Source organism: Gossypium hirsutum, chromosome A03 (assembly GCF_007990345.1).
Source record: "Gossypium hirsutum isolate 1008001.06 chromosome A03, Gossypium_hirsutum_v2.1, whole genome shotgun sequence".
Lineage (NCBI taxonomy): Eukaryota > Viridiplantae > Streptophyta > Magnoliopsida > Malvales > Malvaceae > Gossypium > Gossypium hirsutum.
Window position 1 is genome coordinate 33,611,081 of NC_053426.1, and position 23,842 is coordinate 33,634,922.

Consider the following 23,842-nt stretch of genomic DNA (forward strand, 5'->3'; position numbering starts at 1 on the left):
TTATGAATATGATATAAAGTTGTGAAATGGTAGGTTTGGTATTAAATAATTGAAATGAAATAAATATTATTAATTATACATATATATTAACATGTTATATTGTTTAAACTAAGGTATTAAATTATTATTTTAATATAAATTGGATGTAATTGAGTATACTTAATCATTGGTTGGAGTATTGATATTAGTTTGTTTTTGGGTTTAAAGTTTGCAGGGGGTTTTATGTAAAAATAAGCAGAAATGCTGGCGAAATTTAAAATATATATATAAATTAAATTAGAAAAAAAAAATTCCGAAGAATTTGAACAAGTTTCGTTTCACTTTTAATTTACGTTTTGGTTTCGAACGTCTATTATTAGGACTTAACTATTATATTATACTATGAATATTATTATTTATTTGTGAATTATTTTGTAAGTTGTCTGATATGTCTAGTAATGCCTTGTAACCCTATTCCGATGACGATTTAGGGTTAAGGGGGTGTTACAGTTGTTGGTATCAGAGCTATCAGGTTTAGTCGATTCTCGGGCTAAATTGAGCTCGGAAGTGAATTTAGAAGTACATGCCACTGTCGAGTCGAAATTGAGTCGGGATTTTTGGATGCTAATATATTTATTTGATTTTGTTTTATAGATAAAATGTCAGATGAAAGAATGGATAATATTGAACAGGAAATGTATACTGGAAGTCGAGAATTAGAAGAAACTGAATCTGCTACACCTAGTGTGAATCCGTTAAATAATCAACCTCCTAACGTAGGGAGAGAAAGAAATGCCTCACAACTGTTAAGAGATATAGCTGATGCATTACAGCATATAGTGAGAACTATACCTGCTACTACATCTGTACCTACTGTCAAACAGGCCCCGATTAAAGAGTTACGAAAATATGGTGCCACGGAATTTCAGGGATTAAAAGGAGCTGATCCATCTGCTGCTAAAAATTGGATGGAAACAACAAAAAGAGTTTTGCAACAATTAGACTGCACCCCTCGAGAGAGTCTGATATGTGCTGTATCACTATTACAAGGAGAAGCGTATCTCTGGTGGGAATCTATGGTTAGACATTTGCCGGATGCTCAGGTAACCTGGGACTTGTTTCAAAAAGAATTTCAGAAGAAGTATATTGGGGAATTGTACATCGAAGAGAAAAAGCAAGAGTTTTTAGTATTGAAACAGGGGAATATGTCAGTATTGGATTATGAGCGAGAGTTCTCTAGATTGAGTAGGTATGCTTTAGAATATGTTCCAACCGAGGCTGATAGTTGTAAACGATTTCTATAGGGACTACGAGATGAAATCAAGATTCAATTGGTAAGTCTCAGAATTACTAAACTTGTTGATCTGGTTGAGCGAGCAAAAATGATAGAACAAGTACTGGGCCTGGATAAAAAATCAAAAATTGGTAAATCAGCTGGGAAACGTATGGGAACTACTAATTCTAATCCATTACCGAAGAGATTCAGAGAATCAAGAAGTGACTGGAGATCTAGTTTTAGATTAGACAGAGGTGGTAGAAGAAGAGGTAAATAGATGACAATATCTACTGGTAGTGTGAGAGGTCCATCCCGAAGTATAGAAATCCCAGACTGTGAGCACTGCAGAAAGAAACATTTAGGTGAATGTTGGAGGATAACTCGGCGATGTTTTCGATGTGGGGCCACAGATCATTTTATCCGAGATTGTCTGAAAGGTGAAAGTGCCACACCTGCAACATCTCAAAGATCAGTACCTACTGTTCGTGGCAGAGGATCTAGTAGGGGTGGTTCGAGTTCTGTGTCTAGAGGTGGAGGTGTCAGAAGAAACAGCGATATAGTTACACAACAGTCAGAGGCCAGAGCGCCGGCCAGAGCGTACATAGTCCGGACCTGTGAGAAGGGCGATGCACATGATGTTGTTACAGGTATATTTCTATTGTATTCTAAGCCTATTTATGCTTTAATTGATCCGGGTTCGTCACACTCATATATAAATTCAAAACTAGTCGAATCGGGGAAGTTAGAATCTGAAATGTCTAGAGTTTCTATAGAAGTGTCTAGCCCTTTGGGACAAACGGTGTCAGTAGATAGAGTATGTCGGAGGTGCCCGTTAATAATACATGATAAAATGTTTCATGTGGACTTGTTAATCATGCCTTTTGGTGATTTTGATATCATTTTGGGTATGGACTGGCTATATGAACATGGGGTAGTTTTGGATTGCTATAAAAAGAGGTTTAGTATTCAAACAGAAAATGGGGATAGAATTGAAGTGAATGGCATCCGTACCAGTGGTTCGACACGCATTATTTCAGCAATGAAGGCTAATAAATTACTGCAGCAGGGTTGTCTAGCATACTTGGCATACGTTATTAATTCTGATTCAGTTGAGAGTCAGTGCAGTCAGATTAGGACTGTATGTGAGTTTCCAGATGTATTCCCAGAAGAATTATCGGGCTTACCACCTGACAGAGAGGTTGAATTTGCTATTGAGGTGTATCCAGGTACAACACCAATTTCTATACCTCCGTACCGAATGTCGCTCACAGAGTTGAAAGAATTGAAGGTGCAGTTACAGGATTTACTAGATCGTGGATTTATTAGACCAAGCATTTCACCCTGGGGAGCTCCAGTGTTGTTTGTTAAAAAGAAAGATGGTTCTATGCGGTTATGGATTGATTATTGATAGTTGAATAAAGTGACGATCAAGAACCGGTATCCGTTGCCTCATATAGATGATTTGTTTGATCAGATTAAAGGAGCTTTAGTATTTTCAAAAATTGATTTGAGATCCAGGTATTATCAGCTGAAGGTGAAGGAAAGTGATGTGTCTAAAACTGCCTTCCGTACTCGTTATGGCCATTATGAATTTTTGGTAATGCCATTTGGACTGACCAATGCCCCAGCTGCTTTTATGGATCTGATGAATTGCATTTTCCAGCCGTATTTAGATCAGTTTGTGGTGGTTTTCATTAATGATATATTGGTATATTCGAAGATAGAGGCAGAACATGATCAGCATCTTCGAATAGTTCTACAAATTTTGCGAGAGAAACAGTTGTATGGAAAGCTCAGCAAATGTGAATTCTGGTTATCAGAGGTTGTAACTTTAGGACATGTAGTATCTGCTGACGGGATTAGAGTTGATCCAAAGAAGATTGAAGCAATTGTTCAGTGGAAGGCGCCAAAGAATGTATCGGAGGTACGCAGTTTTCTCGGTTTAGCTGGGTATTACAGGAGGTTTGTAAATGGATTCTCGAAGATAGCACTACCAATGACTAAACTACTGCAGAAGAATGTTCCTTTTATCTAGGATGATCAGTGCCAGAAGAGTTTTGAGACTTTAAAGCAAATGTTGACAGAGGCACCGGTATTAACATTACCAGAGTCCGGGAAAGATTTTGTTGTGTATAGTGATGCTTCTCTGAGCGGTCTAGGCTGTGTATTGATGTAAGAAGGGAAGGTCGTAGCTTATGCATCTCGACAGTTAAAACCACATGAACGTAATTACCCGACGCATGACTTAGAGCTAGCTGCAGTAATTTTTGCTTTGAAGATTTGGAGGCATTACCTATATAGTGAAAAATGCTACAGTTACACGGATCATAAAAGTCTTAAATATCTTCTGTCGCAAAAGGAGTTGAATTTAAGACAAAGACGGTGGATCGAGCTTCTAAAAGATTATGATTGTGTTATAGACTATCATCCGGGAAAAGCAAATGTGGTAGCGGATGCATTGAGTAGAAAAGCTGTGATTGAATTACGGGCAATGTTTGCTCGGCTCAGTATTAATGATGATGGGAGCTTGTTCGCTGAGCTAAAGGTTAAGCCGATGATGTTTGATCAGATTAGAGTAGCTCAGATGAAAGACGATAGATTATTGAAGAAAAGAGAAATGGTTCAGAATGGTACAACCGAGAGTTTTAGTATTGACGAGCATGATTGTTTGAGGTTTCAAAATCGGATTTGTGTTCCAGCTACTTCTGAACTAAAAGAGTTAATTCTTCGAGAAGCACATGATAGTGCTTTTGCTTTGCACCCTAGTGAAACAAAGATGTATCGTGATTTACGAGAATTATATTGGTGGCCAGGAATGAAGAAAGATATAGTTGAATTTGTCGGTAAACGTTTGACATGTCAGCGGGTAAAAGTAGAACATCAGGTATCGACAGGTATACTTCAGCCTATTAGTATTCCCGAGTGGAAATGGGATTGTATCACTATGGATTTTGTTACAGGGTTACCGATATTAGTAAGCAAAAGAATGCCATTTGGGTAATTGTTGATCGGCTTACAAAGTCAGCTCATTTTATAGCAGTTAGAACAGATTGGTCATTGCAGAAGCTTGCAGAAGTGCATATTTGAGAAATTGTTAGATTACACGGTATTCCGGTGTCAATAATTTCAGATCGAGATCCTCGATTCACATCGAGGTTTTGGAGACAGTTACATGAATTGTTGGGTACTAGACTTAGTTTCAGTACAGCCTTTCATCCGCAAACCGACGGACAGTCCGAACGGGTAATTCAGATATTAGAAGATATGTTTTGGGCTTGTATTATTGATTTTGAATCAGGTTGGGAACGTTATTTGCCATTAGCTGAATTTGTCTACAATAATAGTTTTCAATCTAGTATACAAATGGCCCCGTATGAAGCACTGTATGGTCGAAGGTGTAGATCACCGGTATGTTGGACAGAATTGAATGAAAGAAAAGTGATTGGGCCGGAATTGATTCAAGAAACAGAGGAAACAATTAAAAAGATCAAAGACAGATTGAAGGCGGCTTTCGACAGACAAAAGTCTTACGCCGATTTGAAACGTTGAGACATTGAATATTCAGTCGGAGACAAGGTATTTCTTAAAGTTTCCCCATGGAAGAAAGTATTGAGATTTGGTCAAAAAGGCAAATTAAGTCCACGTTTTATTGGGCCGTCGCAAATAGTGGAAAGAATTGGACCAGTTGCATATCGATTGGCTTTACCTTCTGAATTACAAAAGATTCATGATGTTTTTCATGTTTCGATGCTACGGAAATATAGATCAGATCCTTCTCATATAATTTCTATAGAAGATATTGAAATTCAACCTGATCTATCATATGAAGAAGAGCCGGTTCAAATTTTAGCACGGGAAGTGAAAGAATTAAGAAATAAAAGGTTCCTTTAGTGAAAGTCCTATGGAGAAATCATAATGTTGAAGAAGCGACTTGGGAACCAGAGGAAACTATGAGAGTACAATATCCTCATCTCTTCTCAGGTAAATTTCGAGGACGAAATTTATTAAGGGGGGAGAAATGTAATGACCTGAAATTCACGGGCACCGAAAAAGTGAGTTATAGGGTATCCGTCTTAGTGAAATAAGTTCGAAAATAATTATTAAAAATATTTATTAGCCTAGTGGTATGTCTAATTAAGATTTATTAGGTGAAATTAGCTTAATTTAGAAAAATTAGCAAAAAGAACTAAATTGAAAAAGGGGTAAAAGTTTAATTCTAAAGCAATAGAAAATAAAAAGGATTAAAATGGCAATTAAGCCATTGACTACAAATGAGGCGACATATTGGTGAAATAAAATCAAAGATTTTATTTAGGTTTTATATATTATAATGATTATTATTATGGTTTTATATTAAATTATTATAATTATTAATTAACATTATGGTTTTATATTAGATTATTATTATTATCATTATTGTTAAATAAATAAAATAGTAGATAATTGTATGGTAATAAAAATATACATGTGTAAAAAAATTACATTGGTACATTTGTAATTTAAATACTTAATTACTTATAATTTAAGTAAAAAGATATTTGTTAAATAAATAATTAAATTATTAAAATTATGAGATTTTTGTTTGAGAAACAAATTAAATAATGACAATGGTAATAAAATCATTGGTACAAATGTAAAAATAAATCTGTATCCAATTGTAATATTAGTATTTGTTATGAAAATAGATATTTATTAAATTAATTAAATATAAAATATAACATAAAACAAATAAAACAAATGAAACGCAAAAAAAGAAAAAAGAAAAAGAAAGAATGTTACAGAGAGCATTCGAAACAGGGGAAAGAAGAGAAGAAAAAGAAAGAAAAAGGGAAAATAGGGTTTTTGAAGCTTGGAGTTAATTTGGTAAGTCAATTAAGTCCTTTTTAGTTAATTTTGATGTTTTATAAGCTTTAAAACAAGATTTTGATGAAATTAAGTTGATAGTTCAAGAGTTCATATGTTTCCAAATATGGTTCATGTTGGACAAATTATGGAATTAGGGATTTAATTGAATGAATTCTAAGTTAGAATTGATTAAGGGATTAAATTGTAAACTAGGCTATAAGTTTTATGTTGTAGGGACTAAATTGAAGAAATTTCGAAATTAGGGAAATATACAGGAAACTTTATAGTTAAATATAAGTTTAGACAAAATTTGAATAGAAAAAGAGAGTGAATTGGATTAAGAAAATAATTAAGTTTAGTTAGGATTAAATTGGGAAGAAGGTAGGAATTGTTTAGAAATTTAATTATTAAATTAATGCTGTAATTAATAATGTAAATTGTTATTATTATTTTTTTCGTAGCTAACAAGGAAACCGAGGCATCGGCATCCAAAGGAAAAGAAAAGATCGTTGAGGAGTAAACTCGTGTTTCGGGTTTGTATTACTATAACTCAAACTATTTATTAAATGTATATTGAATTTATAGTTATGGAATAATTAAGATAAGGTAAGTATTATATTTGAAATTAAATATGAGTATGTGTGAAAATTAATTTGTATATGAATTAAGAAAATAGATGTTTGAATTGTTTGAGTATTGAAAATTTTTGTGGAAATAAAATTAAAATTAGAAAAGTAAAATAATACCCTAGTAACATGTCGGACTAGATTTGATACAAATGGCATGCCATTGGATTTGTGATGTGATGAGGAGATTTGTAGTTCGGTCGAGAAGATGTTTCTGTTATTATATACTTCGGTTTATCCGAAAAGACATTTAATGCCTTATTGGTGTGTTTGGGAGGATATATTATACCGGTGTGTTATGGAGGATTTACAATATTCCAGGTGTGTTTGGGTTGGATATTCTGGTGTGTTTGGATGGAATCCGCGTATCTATCAAAGTCCAAGCCTTGTTAATAGGGTAAATAATTGAAATGAAATTTTGAAAATGAGATTATTTGTTTTAGCACTATTGAAAAGTATGAGAAAGAATATATGAACTAAATTATGAATTGAGTTGGTATGAAAAAAAAATTATGAATTTAAGATTTATGAAGTAATATAATTATATATATAATTAGTTTAAATAAATAATAAATTTATGGTTGATGTTTGCAATTTACTAATGTTAAATAGTCTTCATTTATAGTAATACCACTGAGTATGAAATACTCAGCGTACGGTTGTTTCCGTGCGCAGGTTATTAGAGTTTCGGATCCGGTCTAGAATCCAAAACAAACCCGACTCCAACAAAAAGATTTTGGTGATGTATTTTTTCCTTTTGTTAAGTGGCATGTACTAGGTAGTTGCATATAAATTATGTGTATACATTAAGTTAAATGATTTTGGTTGTATATAAATGATTATAATGTTTTGGATTATGAATATGATATAAAGTTGTGAAATGGTAGGTTTGGTATTAAATAATTGAAATGAAATAAATATTATTAATTATACATATATACTAACATGTTATATTGTTTAAACTAAGGTATTAAATTATTATTTTAATATAAATTGGATGTAATTGAGTATACTTAATCATTGGTTGGAGTATTGATATTGGTTTGTTTTTGGGTTTAAAGTTTGCAGGGGGTTTTATGTAAAAATAAGCAGAAATGCTGTCGAAATTTAATATATATATAAATTAAATTACAAAAAAAAATTCCGAAGAATTTGAACAAGTTTCGTTTCACTTTTAATTTACGTTTTGGTTTCGAGCGTCTATTATTAGGACTTAACTATTATATTATACTATGAATATTATTATTTATTTGTGAATTATTTTGTAAGTTGTCTGATATGTCTGGTAATGTCTCGTAACCCTATTCCGGCGACGGTTTAGAGTTAAGGGGGTGTTATAGTGTGTGGCACACAGCCTAGACACGCATCCGTGTGTCTACCTGTGTGGACAAAATAAGACCATTTCCTAGCCTCATTTGTCACCCAAAACTTACCATTTTCCTGCACTAAAACTCACAAACAAATATCCACCAATCCAATATCATATTCACATAAAATTTGACATCAATCATATGGTATTATTTCATGCATCAAAGAGAATAAACTTACTCTTATCATAAATTTATATACTAAAATAATCCCATCAAACCAACACACAACAAGCAATTTTATAATTACCAAAACATAAATTTTAAGATAGACAAATTAAATCATCACTAGCCACTCCAATGGCTAGATTACAAAAGAAAAATTACAAGCCATCATTGGCCAAATAAGCTTATACATGCCATTATACCAAAATGAGATTTCTATTTGTAGCTCCGACCGACTTTCAACCTTCGCGAGCTTTGAGCACTATAAAATAGGGAAAATAAAATGGAGTAAGCATTTTATGCTTAGTAAGTTAGTATAACGAAAAATAAACTTACCGATCATATTTTTTAATACAAGCATATATAAATTTACATTCCATCAGTTTTGGGTAAGTTACCTAAACACATACACTTATTCAACAAGTTAGTCATATAATCACATATAATATCAAGTAAACATAGATAAGCTCATCACATTACAAGCTTCCATTAATTTCACCTTTCCACACTTCAAGAGTCTTTTCCGTCGAACTATTGAAATCTCGATGGATGTTTGGGTAATATACACATGTGCAAAAGTACCCATTAAGGTACATAATAATAAGGCACACTCTTGAGCCGTACATTTTACAGTAGGATTACTAGTCTAGGCTAAATCCTATCTGTAGCATATCTCTAGAAAGCTCAATTTGGATTACCCGTTCGGGCTAAATCCAAGTTATAACCTAAGCTCAAGAGGGCTTACATTAGAATTACCCGTCCGGGCTAAATTCTATCTGCAACATGTGCACTATTATTCTTAACCCATCGAAATTCAACATTTAATCGGAACATGATAATTCATCTATATAACACAACTTAAAGTGTAACACCCCACACCCGAGCCCTTCGTCGGGACGAGATACAAGGCGTTACTACACTTAATCACATGCATATAATCATTTCGATGTCATTATGACTCAGTCAAATTAAAAATTTTCGAACTTTGTCTAAACTCCTTAATATGGGCCTACGAGGCCCCAGACATCCATTAGAAACCATTCGGGACCAACCCGGGTCCTTTAACTAACTCTAGAAAAATAACCCTCGAAATAGGGCATACACCGTGTGGAAGGGCAACATGCCCGTGTGGTCATTATAACATGGCCGTGCTGATGGCCCGTGTGACACACATGGCCTAAGCATCTAGGGACAAGCTCGTGTCCCATGCCCATATGAATTAAATTCTAAATTTGAACCTATAGGGGTTTTCACACGGCCTAACACATGCCCGTGTCTATGGCTCGTGTCCCTCACACGGCCATGACACGCCTGTGTCCTAGCCCTGTCTAAAAACCTTGACATTCTGTTTCTGACGTCAGCATCCAATAAGGGGGTGCATGGCCAAGGCACACGCCCGTGGCAAGAGGCCGTGTTCTCCATATGGCTAAGACACACAACCGTGTCTCTACCCATGTGTTTACTACCACGCATTTTGACTTGCAAATTTTACGTGCAGGGGATATACGGCTGAACAACACGCCCATAGGGCTGACCATGTGTCATACACGGCCTAGACACACGCCTGTGTGTCTACCTATGTGAATAATATAAGGCTATCTACCAAGCCTTTGCCACCCTGAAACACAATCTAACATCAACCAACAGATCAAAGTTTAACTTAATATGATTTCTCAATCAAACAACCATAGTTAAGACCTATACACATTACATATATTCAACCATGCCAACAATTTCACATTCATGAAGGACTAGCTTACATTCACATAATAATTTTCAATATTAGCCATTTTCCATGGTCTTATACAAAATGAATCAAATGCTAAACTAAGCCAACACATTTGGCCAATTAACAATTACACAAAACTCAAAATTCAAGGTCCTATACATGCCATAACCAAAAATAAAGACATTTTTGAGACTTAGTCTTACAGACACATTACGCTAAGTTGCCAGTACATTTTTCGGTAACGACACTTAGTCAAAACAACGCACACAATATCTCTAACGAACACATACTGCCAACTTATACACGCTTCTTACAGTTACATATGTTTACCTATAAACCAAACTTGTGCCAACCTCGGGGCCATTTTCAAAATTCAAGATTGAATATCAACCAAATCATATTTGTTTTCATATTCCTTATTAGATTGAACAAGTGTTCTCCCACAAGATCAGGTCGTGGTCTGCCAGATTGGTTTGCAATAAAGCTGCCTTACTAGAGGTATCACAACTAAAACTTATTTGCACATTTTCCCATATCACAAATAGTCTGACATTGAGCTTGCACATAATATAGTTATTTTTACATCAACCATGGCCACACTTACACACACAACATGGACTTATTACACACTCGTCCATACAAGACACATCAACCCATCTTCAGTAAGGACAACTTACCTTTCATAACTCACATGTCTACAAATTTCTATAACTTAAAGGAAGTAAGAAAAAACTCACCAGGAACTTCAAGAAAAAATCTACTCTATTGGTCGCTTATCTCGATTCCTAAGATCTTCGCTAGCTTATTGAGCTAAATAAGAAACAATCATAATCATCAGACCAATCATCTACTAACAATTGATCATGCATGCACTAATGCAAAGATGTAAATCCCCTCAACAACATCCTAAGGGTTTCCTAGAAATTACTAATTAGTTGGTGCTTATTAATGGCATTTTGATAAGTTTCTAGAAACTTTCCTCGTCTCATCTACCAAAGATAACTAAAAATTTTGGAAACGTATGGAAGAACACAAAGAAACAAAAGAAGAACATAAAGAAACAAATGTGAAACATGTTGGCTATAGGCATCCTCATATAGCAAAAACAGTAGAAAATAAACTTAGTAGGAAGGTTAGACATCCCACTATCACCCTTGAAAACTGAGGCTAAACTTTCCAAACAAGATTTGAAGTCTAATATTTTTACCAAATGCAACTACTACAACTAATCGGAGTGGTAAAACATTACTTGTACACTTAAGCAACCAACTAAACAAGTCATTCGACTACTTAAAGATATCAAGTTGTCATCTACAGTACTCTAGTTCAATTCTAACTAGATCTCAACTAAACTCTAACGATACTCACCGAGCTATTGTTTCTACATAAAATAATATTATCGCTCTGCAAACTAACAAGTTTTCCTAAAACATCTAGGGTTGGTGGATCATCTTATAAAAGAGTCCGCCAAACCCTAAAGGTTGCCAACCTTAAAATCTGCCAAATGGCGAATTCCAACAAGGTGTCCCTAAATAAGGGCATGCTATAAATTCACACAACATGTTAACCCAACACTTTAACTAATAATTCACCCTCATTACCAAAATGGCTTACTTAATTATACGACAATAGTATATCGATATGATCTACATCGGGCGGACTGTTACAGGGGGAAACAATGAATAAGATAAAAGTGAAAATGATAAAAATGGTGGTAATGAGAGACCACATAATTAGAAGGGGAAGCCTAACAACAGATCGAAGGGGCTAGCGAAATGCTTCCTTTGTGATAGTCTACATATGGTGAGGAAATCTCCAAAGAAATTTGTGGTTTCTACTATAGAAGGGGACGACGGGTAAAACAGAGCATCGATAAGGCTTGGTTCGATTGTACGTTCTGTCAAAGCTAAGATGGCTAAAGAAAATAAGAAGCCAGTGAAGTGCTTCTTATGTTATGGTCTATATAGGATGTCAAACTATCCAGAGCGATCTAAGCTATCCACAATCACTAAAAAAATTGAAGCAGAGCCTATTGAGGATAAGGTGTTGGAGCTTAAATCAATGATGCTCAAATTTACTAAAGCGAAGAGGGATCACAAGCAGAATGGGTTGATGTGTGTAGACATAAATATCACAAGCCAAAGAAAGTGTGCTCTTGATGATATAAGGGCATCAGATTTGTTCATATAAGAGAAAGCCATGGGTAAGTTTGGTTTCTTAGTGAGTGAGTCAACTAAAAAGATCAAGACTATTAATTCCAGAGAGGTCTCAACTATAGGAGTAACACTAGGAGTTGAATTACAATCGATCAATAGAAAGGAAAAAAAATCAAGCCAATTCACTCAGATGATTACGACTTTATTATTGGTTTAAATTTCCTTGACAAGGTTAATGCTCTTCTAGTTCCTTTTGTCGATTGCTTATGTATATTGGATACTCGATAACAATAATGTGTTGTGTCAATTAGTTGAGACACGAGAGGTGGAACCAATGTATTATTGAAACTCCAACTAGCTAAGGATGTTTCATATGGGAGGAACATTAACTTGGTAGATCAGAGTGCTAAGGAGATCTCCTTCAAAATGCTAGAGGTGTTAAAAACTGAAGTAATACCTATGGAGTCATTAGAGGGATTACCAACTAAGAGAGAGGTGGGTTGTGCATAGGACTTTGGGGGTAAAGTAGTGATGCAAACTGGACAAACGAGATAAGTAAATGTAATAAGTGAACAAGTGAGGTATATCTCAAACACATTGGTAGAGTTTTACATTTTGACTTATCGTTGGCTTAACAAAGACACAGGAACCCTCTTAGAGTTTTGAAATGAGTAAATCAAGGAACTTACAAACCAGAGTTAGTGCAAGACTCAAAATAAACTCGGTGTTCAATGTAGGCATGTCTAAGCCTATTGTACAGATCAAGAGGATCTCGATCGAGGCAAGTCATAATGGGGGCAAGTAAGAGCGGTGGTCTCTTACGATTGAGATGTACAAGAGGTAAATACAGTGTGAGTTAGGTGACGACAAAGGCATAAGTCGAGGCAAATGTTCTGGAAGGTTGGATGACCCAATAAAGAGAGAAGTTAGGAATCGGTCAAGGCATTAAGACTTTTCTAAGACGATTCAAACCAGTTCCATTTCGAGGATGCAATGAATGCATCTCGAGAATGGGTGGGAGAGAATGTCACGAGTTGCAGATCAAAGCCCTTGACTATTGTGCACAAAATGCCCCATAAAGGTCAACTTATTAAATGTGACTCATTTAACCTACATGAACTAGGTCGATTCGTGGAACCCATGGAGAAGCCCATCTACTTGAAGCTTTGGTGGGCCAGTGAAACACTCTAGTAAAACTAGAGTTTCCAGGGTAAATAGTATAAATCTTAAAAGATAAAGATAGAGTTTTCAGGGTAAATAGTATAAATCCTAAAAAGATAAAGATTGTATAGAATTTAAATCCCTTAGGACTCTCAATTGTAGATAGGCTCTAATCTCGACCATCGATGTAACTTAATCTGTAATGTTGGTTTTAGGAGAGTGCAACTGTAATAAGAAGCCTTCCCCCTCATTTTTATTCACTCATTTGTAATTTTTCATAGTAATTAAATATGATTGAGAGCTTTTACTCAAACACTTGATGTGTGCTATTTTTATGTGGCTTTTTGTTCATTCTTAACTTCTTTTGTTTTATGAGTTTGCTTCCTCTTTGCTTTGATGTCTTAGAGAAATTCCGAGAGAATTTTCAATTTTCGAGATAAAGGTTCACTTAGGCAGATTTGTATTCAAGAAATCGCCTAAGGCCGTGTAGCTTGTTGGACTAAAGATCTAGCCTTGTGACATGAGCCTACACTAATATGTTCAAATGGGTTTTCTTATTATATGATATTTCTTAATGCCTATACTCATTATACTTGGATCTATTTTCTCAAACACAAGTTCCAAGTTCAAACTGCTTTTATGGAGTTTCACAAGTTTGCATAACAACACATTGGTTGCAAACTTAGCTTTTTAGTTAGATGGAGGAGGTGAATTTGGTTTGTTTGTTAATTTTATACTTTAAGGCTTATGGGATTCAATAGCAAGTCTCGTGTTCTCATACTTTAAAAAAAACGAATTGGTGAGTATAAACATAGACAAGTGGTCGATATTTGCCTTCCAATGCTTACCCAAGCTTAAATGCCTCTTTCTTATTGGAACGATGCCTCCACTACTATTGTGCATTTGATCAATGGACTTTTTACAAAGGCATTACATGGAATCTCACCTTATGAAAAATTATTTCACATCAAGCTTGATTACAACTATCTTCAAATATTTGGATGTCTCTGTTTTCCATACTTGATGCCTTTTAATGCTCAAAAATTGTTTTTCATACTTGAAGCCTTTTATGGCCTAAACTCACTGCTATTGATTGGCAACCATTTTTAGATTGCATCTGTATGGAAAAGTTGTTGGTACCCTACGATATGTTTGTCTTACCAGACTAGATATTTCTTACAGTGAACAAAATAAGTCAATACATGCTATTGACTTACTTGAGGCCTTTAAATGCTCAAAAATTGTTTTCCATACTTGAGGCCTTTTATGGCCTAAACTCTATGTTTTTGATGGTCAACTATTTTCAGATTGCATCTATATGGAAAAGTTCTTGGTACCTTACAATATGTTTGTCTTACCAGACTAGATATTTCTTACAGTGAACAAAGTAAGTCAATACATGAATATTCCTTTAGATTCACATTGGAGGATTGTAAAAAGAATTCTCTGGTACCTGAAAGGAATAACTAACTTTAGTCTCTTTTATAGATCTACAAAAGGTATGAATCTCACGTGCTTTGTTGATATAGATTGGGTTGCCTATGCTGATGATCGACATTTGACCTCTTGCTATTGTATCTATCTTGATGGTAATCGTATTGGGTGGTGTTCTAAAAAAGGAATTGGTGGAGTCCAAATCAACCTATTAAGCAAAGTATAGAAGCCTTGCAAGAGTTAAACGTGGGTAGAGCAGTTAGTTGTTGAGCTTAGAGTAATCATCATTAGTGGTAAATCCGCTATTTGGTGTGATAGTACTATTATTGTCTTAATAACAGCCAATGCCACACTTCATGATCGTGTTAAACATGTAGAGATCAACTTACATTTTGTTCAAGAAAAAGTTTTTGATGGCACGTTGCTGGTTAATTTTGTCCCTTTTGAGGAACAAGTGGTGAATGTCTTCACTAAACCTCATCCATCATAATCATTTGATAGGTTACGAGTTAAGTTGGGAGTCTTATCTCCCATTTAGGAGGAAAAATTAGGGAAATATTATAGTATGAGTCAAAGAATCAATTTCACTTGTTGACCTAGCTTGCTAGCTTTAACTAGCTAGTTATTGATCTGTTACTAATCAATTAGTTCGTAAAATAGTTAGCTGATTAGTTAGTTGATCTGTTATCAAATCTTATCACTTGTACAAGTGTATAAATGTGAGATTTCTGAGTTGAACGGAAGAAGCCTTTGTGCTACTAAATTCATCTCTTGTTCATCATTGTTTTCATTCTTAGTGTTTACTTCTTCATTTTAGTTTTGTTTCTTGATTCTCATGGTTATTCTAATAGGTTCTACGGGTGAACATCCTTTGATCACCAATGGAAGTTCGAATTGTTGGAAATTGATATCCCAGATATTTTCAACTTGAGTCACGATTATTTCTAAATCAGAACTAGCAAAGCATCAACATAAAGAGCTACTTTTCAAAATGATGTTTGGACAAGAATAGCTTGAAAACTGACCATTCTGCTTGTAAATTCTACAAATTTAAAATTTTCTTCCAATTATTTGAACATTCAAGAAAATGTCTGGGCTTTGTTTAATATGCACATGCACAATGACAAAGATTGCATAAAAAATATCCTTCTTTACTCTTAAAATATTAATATTTTATTTTTCTAAAGAGTAAGAAAAACGAGCACTATAAAAAAGGATGGGTTGTGATTTGTGAATTTATGAGCTAAACCCAATCCAGCCAATTCGCAGGCCGCTGGGACCCTTGAGCCATTAACACCAATGGTATTCAAGAAACAGCCAACAAACAACAGAGATGTGAGCCTAAGGTAACTTTAGGTCAACTCTTCCCCCCACTCTCTCCCTCTCCATCTGCCTCGTAAATTATCAAACAAATGGAGCCATCAAGTTAGAAAATCATATAATATGATCATTAGGATACTATTAATATGCCCTTTTTTTCTTTCCTTTTTGTTCGAAAACTCCCCAACATATACTGTTTTCTAAATTCTAACGTGAATAACAAGACAAGTTGTTTGGTACTTGCCTCCTTATAGAGCTTGAATTGTACACATAAAGGACATACATGGCGAGTTCATAGTCTAACTTGCTCAGAGTCCACTTCCTCCAGTCAAGTGGCGTCTACTGATCCCGACAGCAAAGCTAGTCCAGTGCTCGACATATCTATCTATCCTCAGACTCTGGCACGGAAAGATCTGCCTACTAGGTATCGCAAAACATCAAGACATAGATACACAAACTAAGCATGTGCATGTATCTTCCTTTTGATAACTGAGGTTACCAGCATTTGATCATTGATCACTAAAAAGCTAAATATAGCACTCTAGCAATAAGCCACACGATACATTAACAAATTTCTTTCAACAAGCTAATAAAAAAAGTTTTTCCTAACTTCTGACAAATGTGTATTATGTACTCATCAAACTCCCTATACATTATTACTAAGAATTGAAGTGCTCGGTATAAGATGGGAACACAAATGTTAAAAAGAAAGAATTACCTCTGAGGCATGCCAGTGTGCACTGCCAAGAGTATGAAACCCTTTGGCCAATATTTTCTCAATTGTTTTTCATATTTTCTTTTCTTTTCTTTTCCCGCTTGAGGTACTGTTGAGAAAAATAAACACATATTTCAACTCTGATCTTCTGAGTTGGATAGATCTAACTGGATCCTTAGATGCAAATGAACCTGAATCCCCGATAAGAAATTTGAAGGTAGTCATTGTAGTGAGATGCACCATCTTCACCATTTATAACCACCTCCAAAACAATTTTTGTGCCCATAAAATGCAACAGTAATTTGAGAGGTCTAGCTAGTCACTGTCAATGCAATGTCTGTCTGAAAATAGGAAGAAAGAAAAGGTGTTTTAGTAACACCAATTTGCATTTGAGACTGAGAGAGTGGAGAGTTCAGTCATTACCTGATGGTCTTTTCCCTTCCATAGCTTCTTTCTTCTCCTGGCAACTAGAGCAAAGAAAGGGACCATCCCACGGACATACCTTTACCAAACTAGAAGTACCAGCATGAACGGAAATACCCTCTCCAGGTTTCATTTCTATTTGACAGACTGCACACATGAACAGCTTAAACATGTTGCACACTGGGTATTTTGTATTCAACCTGCATGCAACAAAAGAGTTCTTCGTGAGATGAAAGTAGAAATTACTTTATCATGTCTTCTTTTGTAGCAAGCTATGCTAAACAGAATGGATAGATACAAATGATTTATGGGTCTGATGCTTGATCTGACAATTGAAGTACAAATTTAACATTTTAATAAATAGAAGATCCTCATAAGCATTCACCTTTCTGAAAGCAAAGCAGGTCCCTCCTCAAATAATTCCTCCACCACATCTGGCTCCATGTATTCTTTATCTTTATAAGAGAATGATTCAGAAGGCTTCTTGCGAAATAATGACATCAAAAGGTGTTTTACTGGCTTCTTTGGTGGTGGCGATGGAGCAGCTGGTTTCTCTTGTGGTAAGATATCAATAACGATGCAGGTTGTATCATCTCGAAGACCATTTGCCTGCAAAGCTTCCTGTTCATTGGAGACAAAGGAATCAGAAGATAATAAGAAAGGCAACAGATACTAAAATATAGCGAAGGCAGAAGGGCATAGTTCTCGCAGCAGCAATATCTAAAGAGCATAGTTCAGACAAATATAATTCAGGACGGTACTTTCACAATCTGTGCAGCTGCTGCTTCTGGTGGCATTCCACGACAACAATCAAGAGCTGCTTCAGCTGATAAGGCATCCCAAACACCATCACTAGAGATAATCATCCTACCACCAGCTTTAGACATCTGCAGAAAAAAAAACAAGTGGGTAAATTAAATTGTTAACAACAGTAAAAAAGAAACACTAGCACTCTCAATCAGTTAGGAACATTTCCAAAGAAAACTGATTAGAGTAAAAAATAATAATAAAGAAAAAATTGAAAAACCAATGTGCAAAAGCATTTCAATTGTGAGTGAAGGCACATGAAGATATGAACTTAATGCCTCTACTAAATCCTTCAATGATCATGAATTTGAAAAAGATGTTGGTCCCAAGCTCAAGGAAGTCCATTACAGCAAAATTCATACCAAGTTTCTTAGTACAGTGGCATCAGGAAAATATATATTAATATGGTGCTCTGAAAGGAACTGTACAAAATACAATATTCAAGCACAGAGTAGGAAGTTCAATCCAGAAATTAAGATAGGCCAACTAACATATATCAAATGCAGCGTGCATGCGGAGTATGAGAGACAAACCTTTATTTGCTTTATGTATGGAACAGGAACAATGAACTCCCCAACATCCCTATCGCCAATGGATCGTGAAAGACACAAGCCTCCAGGCCAACATCTCAAAGGACCAATCTACAAAATAACTTTACCATTAAGTCGCCAGCTTTGATCCACAAAATTAATCAAATATAGATTTTGTCACTGACTGCAGATGCTGAAATTCTCTACAGGGAATCATATAATTTACAAGCATATCAATGGCATGTTTTTAGAATCTGCATCTAAACATTACAGATTCAGAAAAGTTGTTGCTAATTACAATTGTTGCAGCTATAATTACTAAGTTTTAAAAAAGGCGTTCTCTAATTCACATCAATTATCAAATAAGAGTAGTGTCTTTTTTATACACTTTTCCATAGAGTCATGAAATGTCTGAAACTAGCTCCTAGATTGTGTTTTCCTAGTGTTGTGGTTGCACATCCATTCACATGAATACATCTTGAGGGTGTTATGTTTCACTGCCTAGAAAGAAAAGGCTAAGAATCTATATAAACTTTGTTGAAACACTAAAAAAAATGAGATGCAAAATTGCAATGGAAGAGAAGATACCTCTGTACCACAACCAGCATTTAATCGACCAATATCACCCCCACTAGCAGTGATTCGTTCCCTTCTAATAAGATGAAAACAGAGAGTAAGGCCTCAGTATTTAGAGAAACTTGCAAATCAAATAAACTCTGTCATTAACCTACTCCTCTTCATTGCAGTCAAGCCTATGATCAGCTGACAAGTAATATATTCCACCATTAGCTGAGTCAAATATACACTGGGAATCACCAACAGATGCAACTGTTATAAACCATCCTTCTATTATCACAAAGGTTACAGTTGTCCCTGACTTTTTTCCTGGAAAGAAAAGCATAACATGCATATCATTTACTAAACGTGTGTGAGAAGCCCAAAGAAATTACTACCAAAAACTTAACAAATTAAAAGAAAATACCCACTTAAAAATAAGTTTTCTTCATCCCAATTGCTCCATTGGGGAGAAGAAATTATGTGCTTGTGTCTATGAATTTACCCAAATACTCCTATTTTGTCCAATGATTGTCCCATAAAACATATGCTATACTAACATATGTTTACCAAAACAGTTCATACCTATCTTGTGGAAGTGTTTATCTGTTTTAACAAAGCCAGAAACCAAAGCACTAGGCAGTGCCGCAACCCATTCATCTGTATTAAGATCCGTTGGAATAGCATTTAGGACATTATTAAGGAGATTCTCTTTAGTGTAAATAGCAGCTGCAGATCCATTGTGCCCATCAAAGAGCTGCAAAAGTGAAAAAAAAAATTTAGCAAAACCAACATATAAAAAGAGAAAAAAAAAACAACAATGAAGAACATCAAGGAAGCATCACTTTAAAAGATGATCTTTTCCACTCCAATAAGCAAATAAATGATGACAAGTACATTTGGGAAAACCAAACAAATTGTACAGAATAATTGAACCAATATGCTTAACAGATAAAAGTTTGTAAATCTTTATATTCTAGTAATACAAATGACAGATTTCTTGGTGAATTAGGCGACTCCTCAAGCATTAGTATATGATTAGCATTGGTTCAGTAAAAATGGGAGACGGAACTTCATACCCCGAAAACTGAGAATGTGGTGACACCATTTCCCATTGTTCTTTGGCATTCCGTCTTAAGCAACGTAAAGTCCTCACCTTTCTTGCTCTGGCTCGCTAGTTCATGTACAATCTCCGGTTTCTCTATCTTTTCATTTGATGATTCTCGTTTCAGTAGAACCGACAGTGGCACCGGTTGATATTGGCCTCTCGAGGACATTGTTACAAATCCAAACACCAAACAAGTTGCTAAATCGACTCCTCCAAAAACAATGCCTCTATTTATTCATCAATTACGCCAGAATTCCTGAAAGATACACAATGCAATCAAATCCCATCGCAAGATAATCGAAAGTTAAATGAATCGATCAACGATCAACCAAAATATAAATATGTATAAAGAGATGAGACGCCAATGGCTAGGGGAAATTGAATATCGAGATCTTCGAGGAAAAAAATAGAATATCTAATTTGCATAATAACTGAACGATCAGATTTTACATCAAACCAATAGAGAATCAGACTCAATGTAGACAATGACACATTATAGATATTCCTAAAATCTGCTAAACAAAAACCAAAAAAGGAGAACGAATCTCAATGCAGAAGGTAAAATGGAATTGAGAAGAATATAACAAAAATTGAAAGGAAGAGAGAAGGAGAAAATTACAGTGAAAAGAAAGAGAAATCGGCTGAGAGCAGCTGAAGAAGGAGATTACGCGCGAAAGAGAATGAGAGGGACGATGGCACCACCAGTTGAATTGGATTTGTCGCTGTGATTGATAAACACAGATTCATTGATTGTATCTCTCCTTTTTAAGAATTTTCTGTTTTTTTCAAACATCTGACGCGGTGAAAACGGTGCACTTCTACTTGAATGGCCGCATTTAAAAAAATAAAAATCAAAACTGATTCCATTATTGGTTTTCTCTTTAAAAAAAACATGAGTAAATAAAATGGTAAATTACACTATTAGTTATTAAATTATTAGTAAATTTTTATTTTGGTCACTTGACTAAAAAAAAGTTACAAATTGGTCATTGTACTATTTAAAAATTTTCATTTAAGTCACTAGGCTGTTAAAATCAATATTAAATGGCTTTCTCTGTTCATATTACATGAACCAATCGAAAGCTCTTTTTCTCCTTTTCTTCTACAATTTAATTTTTTTTCCTGAAATGAAATTCAAATTGTTTTTTTCTTCAATCTCCAACATTGATCGTCAGATTGCCTTGGATCTAAGGTATGTTCTTATACTCAAAGGTAGTTAATGATCCATCGTACTAATTATAGAATCGTCACTTGGAGCTCGCTACTGAAACTTTTAAAAAAACTTAACTGTCCAATGACTTTGTTATGGTGTTCGCCATTATCGACTTGCTACCCAATTACTCAATTGGGACCGACCCGTAGTTTACATAGTCTGCTACTTTCATTCGCACGTGAAGAGTTCGCATCCTTTCATGAGCTCACACAGGGTGGGTTCACACCACCATGTAAGTGAACCTGCACATAGAGAACACATGTTAATCCTAGAGTAGGGTATGTATCGACATGCATAGGGACCTACCTATGACATCACATTTGGGAACCTTATCATATAAATAGGGAAATTAACACCCTTTAGAGACAGACACACAAAAACACTCAACAATTTGGTGCGGTGAGCGTTGGTAGACTTCTGACCATTTGAAAATGAGAAAACCAAGATGACTCAATAATGAGAATTTTCCTAACAACTTCCTATCGGACCAAGCAGGAGGTTCTGACACCGACAACCAACACCGAGAAATGGATCTCTTTTCTAACTGGTTTGTTGATCGAACAAAAAACTTAGGCAGCTCAGGCCAATGAGGTGCTTCTGATTCCTTTGATCTTAATGCCCCTTCTAGTTAGAGGGCATCCTTCCCCTCTAACCAGGGAGCATTACCACAGCAGTTGTTTGGTTTACAGGAATAACTAAGTATAATGAAAGAATAGATGAATCAACAAAGCACTAGGCTTTAAACAGCAACAATTGTTTCACCAAGAGCTGCTAACGCAAAATGAAGAATTAAGAAGAAAGATGTAGTTTGACCATTCTGATCTATAGAATTATGTCGCGCCTTTCCAAGAAAAGGCTATGGGAGTACATGCAAAGCCATGGTAGAATGAGATGGATGTTTTACGTAGAGATGTTCAAGAATTACACCCTAATGTACAAGACATGGACTGGTTATTTTGTTCTAACAACCCTTTGTCCCTAGAAGTAGCAGTTGTGAATCTACCATCTGAATTCAAAGTGCCAAAAGAGATGTTTGAAGGTAGAAGGGACCCCAAAGCGTATCTCATGCAATATAATGACTACATGAATGTATTAAGGGCTTTTAACACGGTGAAATGTAAATCTTTCTTGACGACTCTCAAGGGAAGTGAAAAGGACAGATATTTATCTTTGCAACAGGGCTCCCTTCAAAGCTTCTCACAATTGGGTCAGATTATATTTGGAAGGATTCGTGCCTATAGGATGATAATGACCACTTCTATGGGTTTAATGTCAACAAAGCAGAGGGATGGAGAATCTTTGTAGAACAATGTGAATTGGTTTCATGCAGCCACGTTGAACACAATGAATTTGAAGGACCAATGGGCTATTGATGCCTTCATTATGGGGGATCAAAATGAGCACATGTAGTATTTATTTACTGATAATAGACCGTAGAGTTTGGCAATCTTATATGATAGGGCACATAAGTTTGCTGAGGCGAAGGAAATTAAAAGAGAATTTTCCAACACCTTTCAAAGGGATGATAGGCAATTTAGGAGTCCTAGAGTACGCGTGGCCAACAAGGTCCTCCTTTAAAGAGTCTATATATAGCGCTCCAAACCCAGCCGGAATGGACTAATCTAAATCTAAAACGTCACATAGCCACTTATATGACTCTCCTTACCGGTCAACCAAACACACCATAAAACCAACCATCACACCATCAAATCATGCTTAATCAAGAACATTTAGACTGTAACAGCCCGATTTAGGGCCTAGTCAGAATAGTGGTCTCGGGACTACAAATTTGGAGTCGAATAAATTATTTTATAATTATTTAGATGTTATAGCATGTTTTTATAAGTGCATGAAAAATTTGGTGAGTTAATTGTGACGTTTGTGAGCCCAATTATGAAAAAAGACTAAATCGCATTAAATGCAAAAGTCCTATTTTGATAGCTAAAAAAGCCAAATAGCTAGAGAATCTAAATTGGGGGTCTTTAAAGGGCAATTATACCCTTTAGGGAGGCAAGGCTGGCCATAGGAGACAAAGGTAGTTAAATTTTCAAAATTTTGTAAGTTAGGTGGCTTATTTTGACTAAAATAGGAGTAAATAAAGGAAAGATGATATCATCCCTTTTTCATCTTCTTTCTCCACTGAAAATCAGCCATTGAAGGGGGTTTGAAAGCTTAAAAATTTCAGCAACTTGTAATCCTCACAAGTAAGTGATTTTGATAGTTTTTCTTGATGATTTTTACATTTTTGAGACCCTTAAAGCATGAGTTTTCAAATGAGTGTACTATTTTGCTAAATGATTAAGAGTTTAGGGTTTTTCCATGAAAATATTTGTAATGTTTTCTGAGTTTTTAAGGAAGAAAATGAGTCTTGGGTGTCTAGTAAACAACTTTCGTGAAAGGTGTTAGCATAAAAACACTCAAAAGGACTATTTT

The 23,842-nt window shown here is 35.2% G+C and overlaps 2 protein-coding genes across 4 annotated transcripts; one reads left to right on the top strand and one right to left on the bottom strand.

The window, feature by feature from the left end:
- Positions 1–638: 638 nt before the first annotated feature.
- LOC107887842 (uncharacterized) lies at positions 639–1,283 on the top strand. The gene has a single exon (XM_016812068.1). It carries the CDS (start codon positions 639–641, stop codon positions 1,281–1,283), a length of 645 nt encoding a protein of 214 aa, XP_016667557.1.
- A 6,977-nt stretch (positions 1,284–8,260) lies between these two features.
- On the bottom strand, positions 8,261–20,954 carry LOC107887109 (probable protein phosphatase 2C 12). 3 transcript variants are annotated; one of them, XR_005916799.1, is made up of 12 exons: positions 20,816–20,954; positions 20,168–20,452; positions 19,674–19,845; positions 19,265–19,418; positions 19,122–19,185; positions 18,537–18,644; positions 17,958–18,083; positions 17,582–17,817; positions 17,197–17,396; positions 16,965–17,114; positions 16,777–16,882; positions 8,261–8,520 (listed from the first exon to the last, which is right to left on the bottom strand). XR_005916799.1 is itself a non-coding variant. In XM_016811253.2 (10 exons), the coding sequence occupies exons 2-10, from the start codon at positions 20,363–20,365 to the stop codon at positions 17,089–17,091; spliced, it is 1,284 nt and encodes a 427-aa protein (XP_016666742.1). In that variant the 5' UTR covers positions 20,366–20,452; positions 20,816–20,954; the 3' UTR covers positions 16,619–17,088. The 3 variants fall into 3 exon arrangements, 1 of the variants encoding a protein (XP_016666742.1); XR_001681005.2 differs by having other exon boundaries at positions 16,777–17,114; XM_016811253.2 differs by lacking the exon at positions 8,261–8,520 and having other exon boundaries at positions 16,619–17,114.
- Between the last annotated feature and the right edge of the window lie 2,888 nt (positions 20,955–23,842).